Source organism: Rattus rattus, chromosome 4 (genome assembly GCF_011064425.1).
Source record: "Rattus rattus isolate New Zealand chromosome 4, Rrattus_CSIRO_v1, whole genome shotgun sequence".
Taxonomy (NCBI): Eukaryota; Metazoa; Chordata; class Mammalia; order Rodentia; family Muridae; genus Rattus; species Rattus rattus.
The window spans coordinates 34130146-34145834 of NC_046157.1; the positions used below are offsets into that span (position 1 = coordinate 34130146).

At 41.3% G+C, this 15689-nt stretch overlaps 1 protein-coding gene across 1 annotated transcript in view; it reads left to right on the forward strand.

The window, feature by feature from the left end:
• Ift57 (intraflagellar transport 57) overlaps nt 1-15689 on the forward strand; it is a 55886-nt gene that overhangs the window by 17829 nt on the left and 22368 nt on the right. The window contains exon 6 of the mRNA XM_032900264.1: nt 10677-10799. Within this exon, the coding sequence (XP_032756155.1) occupies nt 10677-10799 (123 nt within the window). The remainder of the gene's footprint in view (nt 1-10676; nt 10800-15689) is intronic.

The following is a 15689-nucleotide window of genomic DNA, read 5'->3' on the forward strand; positions in this document are numbered from 1 at the left end:
GTGTGGGTGACAGCTAGCCGCCTTTACTTGTGACTTTAAAACAGTGGATGCTTCCCACATTATTCTTTGTCTTTTCACACTGCCTTGCTGTAAGGGACCCAGTGTCCTATTTTAGTAATTACTGACCTGTTTACTGTCCATCCCATCTTTAGAATGCATACTCTTCTATAGCAGGAGCTCATAACCGCCTTTTAAAAACCTGTGCCTGGTGTGTGGAAGCTACTCAATAATCAATAATGCTGAACAAGCACATGCTGAGTGTATGATACATACATACATACATACATATATATATATATATATATATAAAATTTTGTAGGCAAGGTGTAATCTTCATAGAGAAAAGATCTTTTCAATAGCAGTTGTTGCTCCTGTGTACTCTGTATGAAATACAGAGAGGGGTGTGTGGTGTGTGTGTGTGTGTGTGTGTGTGTGTTCCTTTCACTAAGTAAAATGAAGCCTAGACCCTAAAGGGCTCACTAAGTAGCACAATTCCAGGATTTGGAAACCTGCCAGTGTTTTCCCGGGCTTTGGTAAGATGAAGCAAGAAGAAAGGCCAATGGGAAGGACATGTCAGGGGTCATGCTCTCAAGAAGTGAGGACAGAGGAGAGATGCTCATTTGATTAGATTGAAGGTGATGAAAGGAAGGGGCAGAGAAAGGAGTCTGGTTGTGGTAAGCGGCAGACATCCTGGGGAGGAGCCCTGGAACAAGCTCCACCTGGCTCAGCCGCAGGAGGCAGGCTGCCCTGGAAGGCCTTGCTGCAGGGTGAGAGCCTGAGATGCCGACAGCAGCCAGCCATCTGCTTCTCACATTCCCTGCAGCTTGGTAAGCCCTTCCCTGAGAGAGGACCTGTGACCCATCTTCTTTAATACCACAATGTATGGAAGGCTGCACCTGCTAACTAGAAGAATATGTATGGAATTACGATCCTCCTCCGTGGGCTTAACTTGTAAAGGACTGCCTAGGCAAATCACAGCACCGCAGGTAGTTCTCAATCCTGAGGAAGCAAGGCTCTCCCAGTGGTTAATGCTGACAGGTGATTTGTTTGGGAGGAAGTGTGCTGCTCGGACCCCACCCCCCCACCCCACCCCCACACCCGCTCTGAGATTTAACGCAGTGTCTTTAAGGCCATTCTTACTGTCCGAGTTTCCCATACAGCTTCCTTATCCCCAATTACAAACTTGCCAAGCATACTTTTTTTCAGGTAACAGCCACAATTAGTGATGGATGTCTGATTTTCCAAAATTTCATCTGTAGATTAATTATCTGAATTTTGGGATACCTTTTCTTAGGAGAACCTTATGAGTGGTATTGGCCTTAAGGCTGGACCACAAACTTCCACATTCTCTAATTTCAGACTGAGATTTAGCTAAACTCTCCTAACAGAGACTCCAGTGCTCTGTTAAAGTTCCGGGGCTGGGCAGGACCTGTTGATGGTGTTGGTGTGGAAGGTGAAGGACCTGCAGCATCTCCAAAGAAGAGAGTGGGCACGCGTCAGGAGGACAGGTTCTTGTGGAAGGTGTCAGGGAGGTTTTCTGGTCATTCTGTTTCCTTGTCACATTTGTCATTGGGGAAAGCTGCCAGTGCACCCACAGTGGCTTAGCTGGCACTCCCTTCATTGTGAAGCCAGTGTCCTGCCTGCATAATGCAGATGCATGCGCTCTCCCACCCAGTGAGAGGGATATAGGCGGGAGCTGCGCTCTGCTCAGTTCTATTTTTAACTGCCCATCACTTCATTTCAAAACATTTTTTCAAACATGCCATAGATACTATTCTTCCATGAGTTGCTAAATTTGAGGTTTTAGAAACTCAATCCCGAGTTAAGCAGCATAAAACCAAGTCTCTCAAAAGCCTTAAACACAATTGGTTTTTAATTACTTAGCAAAAAAAAAAGAAAGAAAAAAGAAAGATCCTCATTATACCAAGAATAAGCAACTTTTTTGCTTAAAAAGCAAAAGCTGAACGGAGGTGAAACTGAGGCCTTAGAACACTAACTTCACTTTACATTAGACTGTCATTCAGGCAGGTCTGCTGTGTCGTCATCAAAGCAGGAATAGGGGTGATTTGCCTGCTAACCGCCATAAGTAATTTGAATTTCTTTATTTTACTTCACCTTATACCTTCCTTCTCAACAAAATGTCCTTTCTGAGCAGTATCATAGCCTACCTTTGATCTGATTCCAGCCTTAACGAGCCATTTCTTCCCTTTCCCAAGCCATTGGTTTGCATGGTAAGGCTGTCTGTGTTGTAAGCGAAGTCTGGGGTTGGTATTGTGCCAGAGCAAGGATTAAAATGCCTCACATTTGACTGCAGTGGGACATTATGACTAAGTAAATGCTTTTCTTTCTCTGGCAGCTAACCTGTACCACCCCATCAGTTTATATCCACGGGAGAATAGGGAATGTAGGCTAGAGAAGAAAGATGAGCTTCCCTCTCTCAGAGAAGGCTCAAACGGCAGTTCTTGCTGGGTGTGAAAGACTGTTCACTTGATCTTTAGTTAGCCTTTGAATCCGCACTTGAATAGACACCCTTATTTCCATCTTGGCCCTTGCAGATGTAGCAAGGAGATGGAACAAGGACTTTCCAAGGTCCTTGCTCAGCTCCAAGCCCAGGCCTTAAAGGTAGATGCAATGCAGAAAATGGCCTTTGATGAAAGTCCTGACTGTGTATGTTCTAGCCACAGGACCCTAGCAAGTTAATTAACCTCTCCTTGATGCTGCTTTCTTATCTCTAATGTGGAGACACAATTCCTCCCAGGCTTCTTTTGAGATTAATATAACCTAACTTGTGAACAGTCTGTACCTGGCATGGTACTAGCTAGCATAGACCATGTGCTTGCTGTGTTTCTCTTTTTGTAGAAATGTTCACCTTTCCTAAAGACTGGAATCAGTTACTGCATTTGTGTTCCCAGCAGGAAAACTAAAATGGCGTAGATACACACAGCTCCTAAGATTGCTGTCATCTTGATAAGAAGTCTATTCAGTAAGCTTGCATTTCAGAGTAACTGAGAAACCTGGTTACACCATAGCTTTACTTTCACAATCTCATCTCTCCAGCAGAATTGACACACGATAATTTAATGAAAACCAAGGTGTTTTTCAGGTATCGTTTTCAAACTGTCCATATATAAATGAGCAGGCTGTGTTTCCTGGATCAACACTAGGAGTAAATATTTATTATATGATTGAGTGTATTAGATGGGCACCCATAAAATAAATGTGGTGTTAGTCTTCTGCCCACTGCCTGCAGCCCCTCTTCATGACTAATGCTGAGAAAATACTGCTGTATTGAATATCTGACTGATTCATTTTCCCCTGAGACACCAGTGTGTCACTGTGACATGTGGGTGCTACGTGTTTCATTTTCCTCCTTTCAGCTGTAAAGCCATGTTCTCTAGAACCTGTCTGAACCGTAAAGCAGACTTTAGTGGTCTTCCACACTTATCTTCAGTCCCACCCCTGCCTTTTCCAAAATATTGTCCCCCAGCCCCTGTATTTGAATACCAGTGCATGACTTGTACAAGATTATTCTGGTTTCAATAACTTGGAGACTATTTTCCTGCCTACAAGTTTATGTACATAGATTGTGCAGCACTAAGGTTCTGAGGAGGCTTCAGTCTGCACTTTAGTAACTGCAGTTCATGCACCTAACCCTGTGCTTTCTTCTCAAACTGTTATGATTCAAGGTAAACCAACTCTTTCCTTGGTTTTCCAATTTGTACAACTCTGTCTCTCCCTCTCCCTCCCTTTCTCTCTCCCTCTCCCTCTGTCTCTGTCTCTGTCTTGGGGTGTGTTTTGTGTGTGTGTGTGTGTGTGTGTGTGTGTGTGTGTGTGTGTTCTTTATATATTTCTCTTTGCTTCCTCTGTCTCCCACTGTGTGTGTGTATATGTGTGTGTGTGTGGTGTGTATGTGTGTGTGTGTGCTTGTGTGTATGTGTGTGTATGTTTGGGTGTGTATATGTATGTGTCTGTGTGTGTGTTCATGTGTGTGTGTGTGTGTCTGTGTGTGTGTTCATGTGTGTGTGTGTATGTGTGTGTATGTTTGGGTGTGTGTATATGTATATGGGTGTGTATGTGTTTGGGTGTCTGTGTGTGTGTGTGTGTGTATGTGTTTGGGTGTGTGTGTATGTGTATGTGTGTATGGGTGTTATATGTATATGCATGTGTGTTTGTGTGTGTGTAGGAGTTGCATGTGTTTGCCCATGTCTGCAGAGGATAACCTAGGCTGTCATTCTTCACATGCTATCTGTATTGGTTTTTACAATAAGATCTGCTATTGTTGACTCACAGGCAAGCTAGGTTGGCCGTGGAGTGACTTCATCTCTCCCTCCTCCTTGGTGCTGAGACCAAAGCATGTGCCACCATGCTTGTCCTTTGTTATCTGGTACCTGGGGAGTTAAACATAGGTCCTGAGCTTGCAAGGCAAGCACTTTATAGACTAAACCATCACCCCTGCCCTTTATGGGACCCTTTTGACTTAGTCTTTTACTTAAAGTCATTATCTCTACCTGATAAAGTCAGCTCATCCCCCCTCAGTGACACTTCTCATTGAGCTCCACCCTATTCAACCCTACAACACAGAGATCTTTATGAAGCAGAAGCAGAGCACTTGTGCAGGGAGGTTTCTGTTTGCTTCATTGTTCCCAGGACTAGCACAGTATGTGGCAATAGTAGGCATCAAGTAAATATTTATCTGCTCAGTGAATGAAGTCAGCAGACCTTATTCATACTTCTGCCTCTTCCCTAGCCCAAAGGACAAAAGTCACATTTTGTGACCTAGATTTTCAGACAGTGTTCTCCTGTCTAAGTCCCTGCTCACCTTCTCATTGTGATTTTTTCCAAGCTGTGTTCATTCCTATTTCAGTATTCTGGCTCATGCTATTTTTGTCATTGTAAACACCTGACTTTGTCTCTCCTCTGCTGCTCAGACATTCCATACACTTTCATAAGGATACATTTGAATTTCACTGTTGCCAAACACAGGCTCTCCTCTCTTTTAAACACTAAAGCCTGCCCCACCTAAATTTCATCTTCTTTTTAAACGCTAACATATTTTACCCCTGCTCCAACACAGGCACACACAGGTGTGGGCGCAGAGAGAGAGAGAGACAGAGACACAGAGAGAGAGACAGAGACACACAGAGAGAGACAGAGACACACAGAGAGAGACAGAGACACACAGAGAGAGACAGAGAGCGAGACAGAGACAGAGAGAGAGATTAATGTAGTCTCCTCATTTGAAAGCTGAGGAAGGAATTGCTATACCTTGCATTAAAAGGGATGGCAGGGTGGCGATGGGGGCGATAAGAACAACGTTAGCTGTATACATGATCAGTTGCCAAAAATTGCAAATTGAAGCCTAACTTGATTGTTGCCACAATCTATGTACATGTATTCATGTTTTATTATTTAAAAAACAAATGTTTCCTGTAAATTAAAACACAAATAAGTACAGGGGGGCGTGAAAATATCTCTGAATATCAGCACCCAGATATAAACACCCCACCCTCTATTTCCCACTGCCCTTAGTTTATGTAAGAGTCTGCTATTTCAGGATCTGGGTGAAGGATACCTAGAATTGTTTGTGCTTTTTATGTAAGTTGGGGTGAGTATGGCTGGCATAGAAACAGAACAGTGGACTGGTTTAGCATCCATGAAATTGTCTAAATATGTGGCAGTATTAACGTGTGAAAGGATGTCAGTCAGTGACAAATGTTGACTTCTCAGGTTAAATGGTGGTGATATACTGAACTACTGATGTGGAGAAAAAGACCGATTCTTCTCATTTCATAGGCCTGTGTAAACTCCCACATGGATCAGGTGGAAGGAAAAGAACAAAAGTGTAGACCCCGTAGATATAGTGATACATGATAATACGTAATATGAAAATATCAAAGCATAAAATAAAATACAAAGAAATTTAAATGCCAAAAATCCCAACTGTATATTAAGGAGCAGTGGGGAGGGGTCAGCAAAAAGTTAAAACTCAAGCAATAGGAGGTGGGATTTGGGATCTGCCACTTTATCATGTACAATGTACACTTATGACTCTCAAGATGGCCTTGTTTCCTCTGTGGAGTCTCAGGACTATTTAATTTCTCTTTTTTTATTTTGGACAAAGACCCATAGAGACCAGGCTGGTCTGGAACTTGCTCTGTAGCTCAGGCTGGTCTTAGACCCATAATCCCATTTTGTTAGCCAGCCTGAGTGTTGGAATTGCAGACATGTGTACCACACCTGACTAGGACTATTTAATCTTGGCAGATAAATCCACTTGAAGTTTATCTTGGTATTGAACCTTTCAGATAAATTAAAATTTATCCATAAGGTGGTTGTGCATTTATATGTATATATTTATATTATATGTAATGTACATTTATATTTGGAGAACACACACACACACACACACACACACACACACACACACACTAGTTTTTCTCTAGATGTTTAACCATCCTGTCTTTTTAATATTACCTGGGAGAAAGAGACTACTTGCTGGCACAAAGCTCTGTAGAAGCTATTAACGCTGCATGTTTGATCTTTGAACTGACTTTGATCTTGCCCCTCACTATTTGAGCCCGTGGTTACTTTGTGGGATGGGTTGGACTATTATCCTCAATTCTATCTCTCACAGTGAGAATCACTTCTCACTTCATCCATCAGTCCTTTTACCTGAGACCAAATTTCACTCCCATTAACTGACCTCAGATTCTTCCTAAGACTCTGTAAACCCCTTGCAGGCAGGAATTAAAGTCTTTTATCTTTCCAAACCATGTATATATAGTACCTGGAATCTTGCCTTGAATGTTCTCAGAATTTAACAGTGAAGTGTGGTTGGGCTAATTAATTATGAGGAAAAACACTACATAGGCTATGGCTCCCAAGCTTTTAACTGTTGTTCCACTGGAGTAAAAGAGAATGCAGGTCCTGAGAGCCAGCATCGTAGTTGATATCAATTCAGAAGGGAACACAGCATTTTGATCATATCAAAACAGGGACTTTGTCTTTTACTAATAACCACACGTAAAATTCCATTTGTTAGATGAAAAGAAATGTTTTTTCCAAGTGTTCTAACTAAGGCACAGTACAGAACTTTTACATGATGTATCTTTGATAGTGTGTGCAGTTGCCAGATGTTAGGAGATGGTGAATGAGGAACAAGGTTATGAAGTAAAAGTGCAGATGTTCAAGTAGAAGCTGAGTGGTTGGCCGTACTCGCCCAAGCCTATGCCTATGGTGCTCTGGTTGCCTTTTCTTAGCCACTGGGCTGTTTCTGCAATGGATAAATACAGCCTGAATGAGTGAAAATGCTTGTACTTCTGAAATAAATTACCTCAGGACACTGAGAGTTAGCAAATTAGTCCAAAGAGAACTAAATAAGCCAGTAATGGTAAACACAACTTTTTTAAAGGGCCAATGTTAAAGTACTTGAGTGTCCTAAAACAGTGTTTGGTCTTCATCCTGCAAAGGCAGAGTCTGGGTCATAGTCATACAAGGCTTGAGGAAGACAGAGAAAAAGAAAGAAGGAAAGGAAGGGAAGGGAGGGGAAGGGGGAAGGGGAGGAAAATGGGGAAGGGAAGGGAAGGGAAATTGCTGAATATATTATTTACCCTTGGAAATCCTATGTCCAGGCTGAAGAGAGTGCAACAGGAGAGATGTTCTTTTTAACAGGCTGGGTCATTCCAGATCTGTCTTTTTGAAAACCTGGCAAGAGAAGAGGCAGAAATGAGGGGACGAGGCTGGGCAGCATCAGCTCTGGATTTAATCTAGCATATGTGGCTTCCGTTAAACCAAATGATGGCTCCACAATCCAAGCGTCTTTGTATCAGTGACCACAGCATCTACTGAGACCTCTTTTTTGGTCTGGCTTTATAGAATTGTGACACGGGCCCATAACCTTGGCAAAAGCAGCCTGTGTGTCTCACAAAGCTTCACATTGTAACGCTTATATTACACACGACAAGCAGACCCATGTCAGCCACGCCTGCTACTCTAACCTGTTTGGTGCTAGTGAACTGGTCAGAGTTTGGGCCTGGGAGAGCCAGTCCAAGTAGGCAGATATGTGAGCAAGCGAGCGAGCGAGTGAGTGATCACATGCTGCACTTCCAAGAGCATGTGCATTATAAGTGCCGGTACAAATCAAATGACAGAATCTTTTCCAGCCTTGCAGTGGGAAAACAGCTCTCCTTGACCTGCATGCTCCTGTAGACTTCACAGGTGTCTGCCTAGTGAACATTGCCACCCCCTTCCCTAGCCAGCACTGATGCTCAGTGCTTCTGTGCTGCCCTGCATTTAGTTTTTACACATACAGCATTCTCCTAAGTGCTCAAAACAAAGGTTCCAATATGTAAATGGACACTGTGGTATCTGACATTCAGTCTTGGCTATTTTCACTTAGATGTCCGCATTTTGCTTTGATGAATACTTATATATTTTTTAAGGGTACTTTGAGCCCTTCTAAATGGAATGCTGCTGAATCAATGCCGAATGTGCATAATAAAGTATTCGTCCCCAGATAATGGAGATAGAAGTATAAAAGCAATATCCACTCCGCTTACAGTTCTGCATCTGTCTGGACGCTAATAGGTGGGAGACACATAGCTCTGTCAGAAGGGCTGGTCTCATGAGTGAGCTCAATAACTAGAGACCCCAGGCTGCCACAAAAATGCAAAACACTCAAGGCAATCTGCTTAGAGTTAGACATTTAAGGAAAGTCTTTCAGCGCATAAAATTCACATTGAGAGTGTAATTTTACTGTGATGTTTATATAGTTTTTAAGGTTTTATGTTTCCATTGTGTTTATTGTTGAATTTCATATTACAGAGCATTTCAAACGTAACAAAGGTAGATAATGCCCCTTATGTACCATTGCCTGCTGTAAGTTATTAATACTTCCTCAGTCATGTTTTAACTAAGCTTACTTTTTTTGTCCAAAAATATTTTAAGGTAGATTTCAGACATTATTTAACTCATCTGTAAACACTTGGCATGTATTTCTAACTTATGAGGGTTTTTTAATATTAATGCAATACTAAGACTTGCCTCTAGAATTAATAATATCTTAATTAATATCCAGCAATTCCTGATGCCTTGACTGTCTCAGCCCTATCACTTAATGAGGATGGCAGCATGACTCAATCATTAAAGTACTTTCCATGCACACATGAAGAACTGAGTTGAGATTCCCAACACCCAACATAAAGCTAGGTGCGGTGTTTTATATCTGTAACCCCAGGAGTGAGGAGTAGAGAGGCACTAATCCCTGGAACTTGCCCACCAGCCACCCTAGCCCAGTTGGTGTCTCCAGGCAGTAAGAGACAGTCTCAAAGGTAGTATTGTGAATTGTGAATGATGCTAAAAGTCATACAGTGTTCATGCACATATACATGAATTCTTGCATGCACGTGAGCACATGAACTCATATACAGCATGTAATAATACACACATATAACAACCTCAAATAGCATTTCACAAGGGGATGCTGGCCTCACAGGGTAAGGTTCTTGCTATTCAAAGATTAGGAACTAAGTTGAATCTTCAACATGCAAGTAAATATTAGGCATGGTGGTAAACAACTATAACCATAGCATTGGAGGGTGGAAACATAGTTGCTAGAAGCAAATGGCGAGCTCCAGGTTCATCAAATATGTATCTCAAAAATCAGAAAATAAGTAGAAAACAATAGAATAAGACCCTCACGTCAACCCCTGGCCTCTTCATACACACACACACACACACACACACACACACACACACACACACACACAAACACGCGCGCGCACACACACACACGAAATGCACACACACATACACACATTGCATAAGCACATGTATGATACTTGAGTACAATAAACATTTTTAGAATTAAAATTTAAAAATATGTTACACATTATTTTTAATTACAGTTCACATTGGGCTCATGTATTTAGCTATTTACGCTTCTTGTATTTCTTATTATATATAAATATTTATATTTTTCTTTAGAATCACTTATAATTGATCAGGGGAATTCAAAGAGAAAAATGCTTCTAAAATTAATGCTTTGAGCTTTATTTTTAAATAATTAGTTTATATATTTTCTGCATTTTTAGATTCATGATATTTAATGCTAAAATATGAGAAAAGCAGAGATAGGGAAGATTTTCTTTCTGTGATTAAATAACCATGAATTAATCTTGGTACCCAGAGGTTCTTATCCTTTGGAGAGCAAGCATGCCTGTGTTACGTCAAATTTTAAAGGGCTCTATTCTTTGACCTAGCCAAAATAAATACATAGTTTGTCAATGAACACTTTATGTCTGCAGATGTATCTTTGTTCATGTTTCTGTATCATAAATTCAAACATAATTATTTGTATTTCTTTGCTAATACCAGCTTGAATTAATAAATGGTGTGTCTATTTCATACAATCATTGCATTCAATCTGATATTTTCAAATCACTGTCCTTTGTAAATCATATATATTATATATATTATATATAATTTCTAATGCTTATTTTGTTATTCTACCAAATTGTCTTGCAACCTAGGTAGGAGGACAGACAGGAATTTCTACTGCACTGTAATTTTAACACTACTATCCTCAATTTAAATTGTGCAGTACTGCTTAAATGCCTCAAGATTTTTTCCAGTTCTTTTTATAAACTCCAAATCTTGTGAAATCTTTCCTTTCTTAGGACACAAACGAGTCTGCCAAACAAGAAGATATTTTGGAATCTACGACAGATGCTGCGGAATGGAGTCTAGAAGTGGAACGTGTACTACCGCAGCTGAAAGTCACGATCAGGACTGACAACAAGGTATCAAAGAGAGAGCATGTTTGCTCAAAGAAACTGCCTTAGAAAGTGCTTCAAGGTTGTGAAGGCCCAAGATTTTAATAATGGGGGAAGGGTGGGAGGGTTCAGTGTCCAGCAAACTGGCCTGTGATTTTCCTGCCTCCGCAACTCCAATGTGGAAATTACAGGTATAAGCTACCTTACCTGATCTGTGCTCTATTGTAATAAAATTTAAAAAGTTATTGAATGAATACTGTAATACAGTCTGAAGAGAAAAAATCTGCCAAAGGGTTTGGAACATACATATGCTGTTACACTTGGGTTGAGGGTTTTTTCTCAATAACTTTCATGTAATTTATTGAGAATCATATTCTCTTGAGTTGAACTGGAATGATGACACCAGATGATTGGAGTTAAAAGATGTTTTAGAACTTGCTGCTTTGCACTACACATGACTAGAGGCCAGGGGCTTCCCCAGCGCTCAGGTGGCTGAGGTAAGAGGATCAGGGATTCCAGGTAAATATTAAGAAGTCAAGAAACATATAGTAAGACGAGGAAGGATTGGTCATTGAGGAAATGAGCTGCTTCCAAATCAAGGTACTGCTGTTTCATTTTCTGGTTTTGGCCTGTGGCATTGTAAAAATTACTTTAGGGTAACCATGAAGCCAATGATTCTGTTTTCACTAACATTACTAATAATCCCTTCATAAAGGGCTAAAGAGACATTGAGGTAATGGAACTAAAGGAAATTTTCATCCTTAGGGAGTTAAACATAAACTCAGAATTTGGGCACAAAATTCTACAGAAGATCATTACTGAAAACCATGGCTTTGTCTCTATCTTCAAAGTGGGATCTCTACAAAGATTGCTATTTTTCGAGATTCTTTTTTAAATTATTTATTCATTCATTCATTCATTCATTCATTCATTCATTCATTTTTACATTCCAGATTTTATTCCCCTCCTGGTCCACCCTCTAACTGTTCCACATCCCGTATCTCCTCCCTGCCCCCATGTCTCTATGAGGATGCTCCCCACCCCTACCAGACCTCTAATCTCCCTGGGGCCTCCAGTCTCCTGAGGGTTAGGTACAGTTCTGCCTGAACCCAGACCCTGAGTCCTCTGCTGTATATGTGTTGGGGGCCTCATATCAGTTGGTGTGTGCTGCCTGGTTGGTGGTCCAGTCTCTGAGAGATCTCAGGGGTCCAGGTTAAATGACACTGCTGGTCTTCCTACAGAGTTGGCCTCCTCCTCAGCTTCCTTCAGCTTTTCCCTAATTCAATCAGAGGGGTCAGCATATTTGTCCTTTAGATGTGTCCCACAACTCTTAAGAGGTAGCCTATACTCCTGTGGCATCCGAGAACAGGATGAGTCTAAATGAGAGACAAGTCTATCAAAATCAGTGGAAGAATCCTGCAGCTGGTCCAAGTTGCCTACTGAGTTGTATGCGATCAATCATATTAGAGGCGAATGCCTTGTTTGCATATCATGTGTAAATTAGCTATTAATAAGAATTTCTTAACTGATTAGATCTCTGCTAGAAATCAAAATTTTCAAAAAGGAGTAGTGTGCTTCTTCTTCTTCTTCTTCTTTGCAAATAGAAAATGCCATTTCCAGTTCTTTAATTTTTGTCAGAACAAATTCTCTTTATAAAATAAAAATCACTATTGCTGTGATTCTAGATATAATAACATGTTAAAGTGATTGTGTAGTTGCGAACAGTTTAATCCTAGAAGAAAGCAAATTTAAGTTGTTTACTTTTATGGTAAGTAAACTCCAAGAAGGAGACATCTCCCTGAGAACTTAATGGGTTTTGAGTGTGTGTCTTAGCTATGTCCACATACTAGAGTGAGCCAAGAAGGGAAGTGTAACCATGGGTACTGCTAACACTGACTGCTTCACAGAACAAACCGCAGGTTAGATTCTACAGTGGACCAACTCAGAATCTCGGGTTGTGAAGAATCAGGACAATCAGAATTGTCCTTCTGACTAGGGAAATAATTAACTAATTTAAAATTGGACGCTGACTCCCACCACATGCTGCCAGCTTAGTCTCATGAGGATGGACTGTGCCAAATTATTTATACAATCAAGTATGTGAGTAACGTCCCCAAGAGCAGATGTTTGATTTCTCAGTGTTTCTTAGGACATGCGGATATTATTTTGAATTTTGATTCTTTTTTTACATAAAATTTCCCAACTTTATTTTTTATTAGTTATTTTATTTACAGTTCAAATGTTATCCCCATGCAAAACCCCCATGCTATCCCCCCTGCTTCTATAAGGGTTCTCCCCAACCCATCTCACCACCTTAGCATCCCCTGACTCTGGGGCATCAAATTTCACAGGATCAAGGACCTCCATCGCCCCCCACCATTGATACCAGATAAGGCCATCCTCCGCTACATATGGGGCCGGAGCCATGGGTCCCCCATGTGTACTCTTTGCTTGGTGTTTTAGTCCCTGAGAGTTCTGAGGGGTCTGGTTGATTGGTTTTGTTGTTCTTCCTATGGGGTTGCAAATCCCTTCAGCTCCTTCATTCCTTCCCCTACCTCCTCCATTGGGATTCCCGTGCTCAGTCTGATGGTTGGCTGTGAGCATCCACATCCGTATTGGTCAGGCTCTATTAGAGCCTCTCAGGGGGACAGCCATACCAGGCTTCTGTCAGCAAGTGCTTCTTGGCATCAGCAACAGGGTCTGGGATGGACCCCTAGGTGGGGCAGTCTCTGGATGGCCTTTCCTTCAGTCTCTGCTCCACTCTTTGTCCCTGCATTTCCTTTAGACAGGAGCGATTCTGGATTAATGTTTTTGAGATGGGTGGGTGGCCCCATCCCTCAGCCAGCAGCCATGCCGAGCCACTGGATGTGATCTCTACTCCCTTTCTTGGGTATTTTGGCTAATGCCAACCCCGTTGGGTCCTGGCATCTGGGACTGTCTGATGGCTACACCCAGTTCTCCATCCCCCACTGCTACACACCTCCGTTCAATTTCCTCACCCTCTGTACTTCTCCCCGTCTCCTCCCACACCTGATCCTGTCTCCCCTTTTCCCCTCTTACATTTAAGCATCCTGACGGAAGCCATACTTTATTGCTTTGTCAGAATTCTCCGAGTCATTTGGTAATTACGGCCAGTGTTTCACGCATCTTTTTCCCTCTGAGCCTTTCAGATGGACCAGAGGGGAAGCGCGGCATTAGGATCGACGTTCATTTAGCTTAAGGAAATAAACTTATACTGTGATTCAAAAACATCAAGAACAGAACATGGATTCTCCTTTCTCAGAAATTAAAAAAAAGAAAAGAGTAAGCAGGCTGCATGGGAGTTTTCTTCTCAGACCCCGTGTCACTGAGCACTGCTGCAGGTCCAGGGTGCATCCTCCTTTGCCTTGATTCCTGACCCTGTCCAGTCACCGCCTTTGTTTGGCCAACACAGTGACAGGCTACGAGGGACATTTAGAGGCCCTTCTGATTGGAGGGAGAAAAGCAAAATTAAATATTTGGAGAGTCAGTGTGTTTTACTGGTTATCATGTATTAATATTTGAGTACCTTAGAGATTATGGGAGACACATAATAAAGGATCTCATTATTTAAACTCATTATAAATTTATTTTAAATGACTTTATATTAGTAAATAAGTTTCATATTTGCCACGGGATAAGGTTTTTTTTTTAATTTTTTTCATTTTTCCTCTCAAGCTAAGTTTATTATTTCTATGGTTCCTTGCAGGTAATTTTAAAAAATACGAAATATTCCTTTAGTTGGGAATGTGTTCTTTACATGCTCCATCTGTGCCCACCGGGTTTCACTGTATATGAGTCTTCACTTAGGAAGCCTTTCCACAATGGTGCTATCAGGTTCTTTTTGCTAAGGTAGCTTTTATCTGTTATATGGTGCTACTTGCTACTGTTGCCTCTTTCCAAAGAATAGAAATTAATTCTAATATTAGCATAAACAAAATAGAATTAGGAAAAAGAATATGTGCCAAAAATATAAATAATGTGCCTCTCAGCTGAAGATAAAGGTCTCATTAGATGCTAACTGAATATAATTAAAAAGCTCAGACTGCAAAGGAAATAAGCAATTAAAGAAACAACCTATAGAATTGGAAAAATATCTCTGCAAACTATACATCTAACAGAATTATTATCTGGTATCCGTAAAGAGCTTAAAAACCTGCCAAAGAAAACCCCCTATCAACAAACAGACTAATGAGAACAGACCGTTCCCCAGAGGTGAAATACAAATGACCAACAAACATGAAAAAATCAATATTCAGCAATCAGAGAAATGCAGATTAACACTGCATTAAAATTCTATCTCATGGCAGTGAGAATGGCTATCGTGAAAAAATGATAACAAAGGCTAGCAAGACTGGGGCCTGGTAAGGACCCTTACTCACTGCTGCTAGAAATATAAACAGATGCAGTGTTCTAAAACTCAGCATGAAGGCTCCTCAAACAAACAAAAGGCTATGAGGAGGATTACGTGCCCCCGCTGTGCAGCTCCGGGCCTAATCCTGGAGAACGCTAAGTCTACATGCCACAGAGACACATGTACATTCTACATTCGTGTGCACTGCGGGGCTTTTACTTAGGTTAGGGAAGCAGCCTAGGTGCGCCTCAGCAAACGAGTATGTACTTGGTGTCTGTGCATCCTAGAGTTTTATTCAGTCGTTAATAAAATGTGTCATTGGCAGGAAAATGGATGCTCCTGGAGATCATCAAATTATGGAAAATAGAAAATAACTCAGACAGATATTGCATGGTGTGACATAATACATAAAATCATATTGTGCTGGCTGGTACTATGTCAACTTAGTACCAGCCCCAGTCATCTGAGAGGAAGGAACCTTAACTGACAAATTGCTCCGTACTGTCTGGCTGCAGGTGAGCCTGGAGGGCATTTTCTTCATTAGT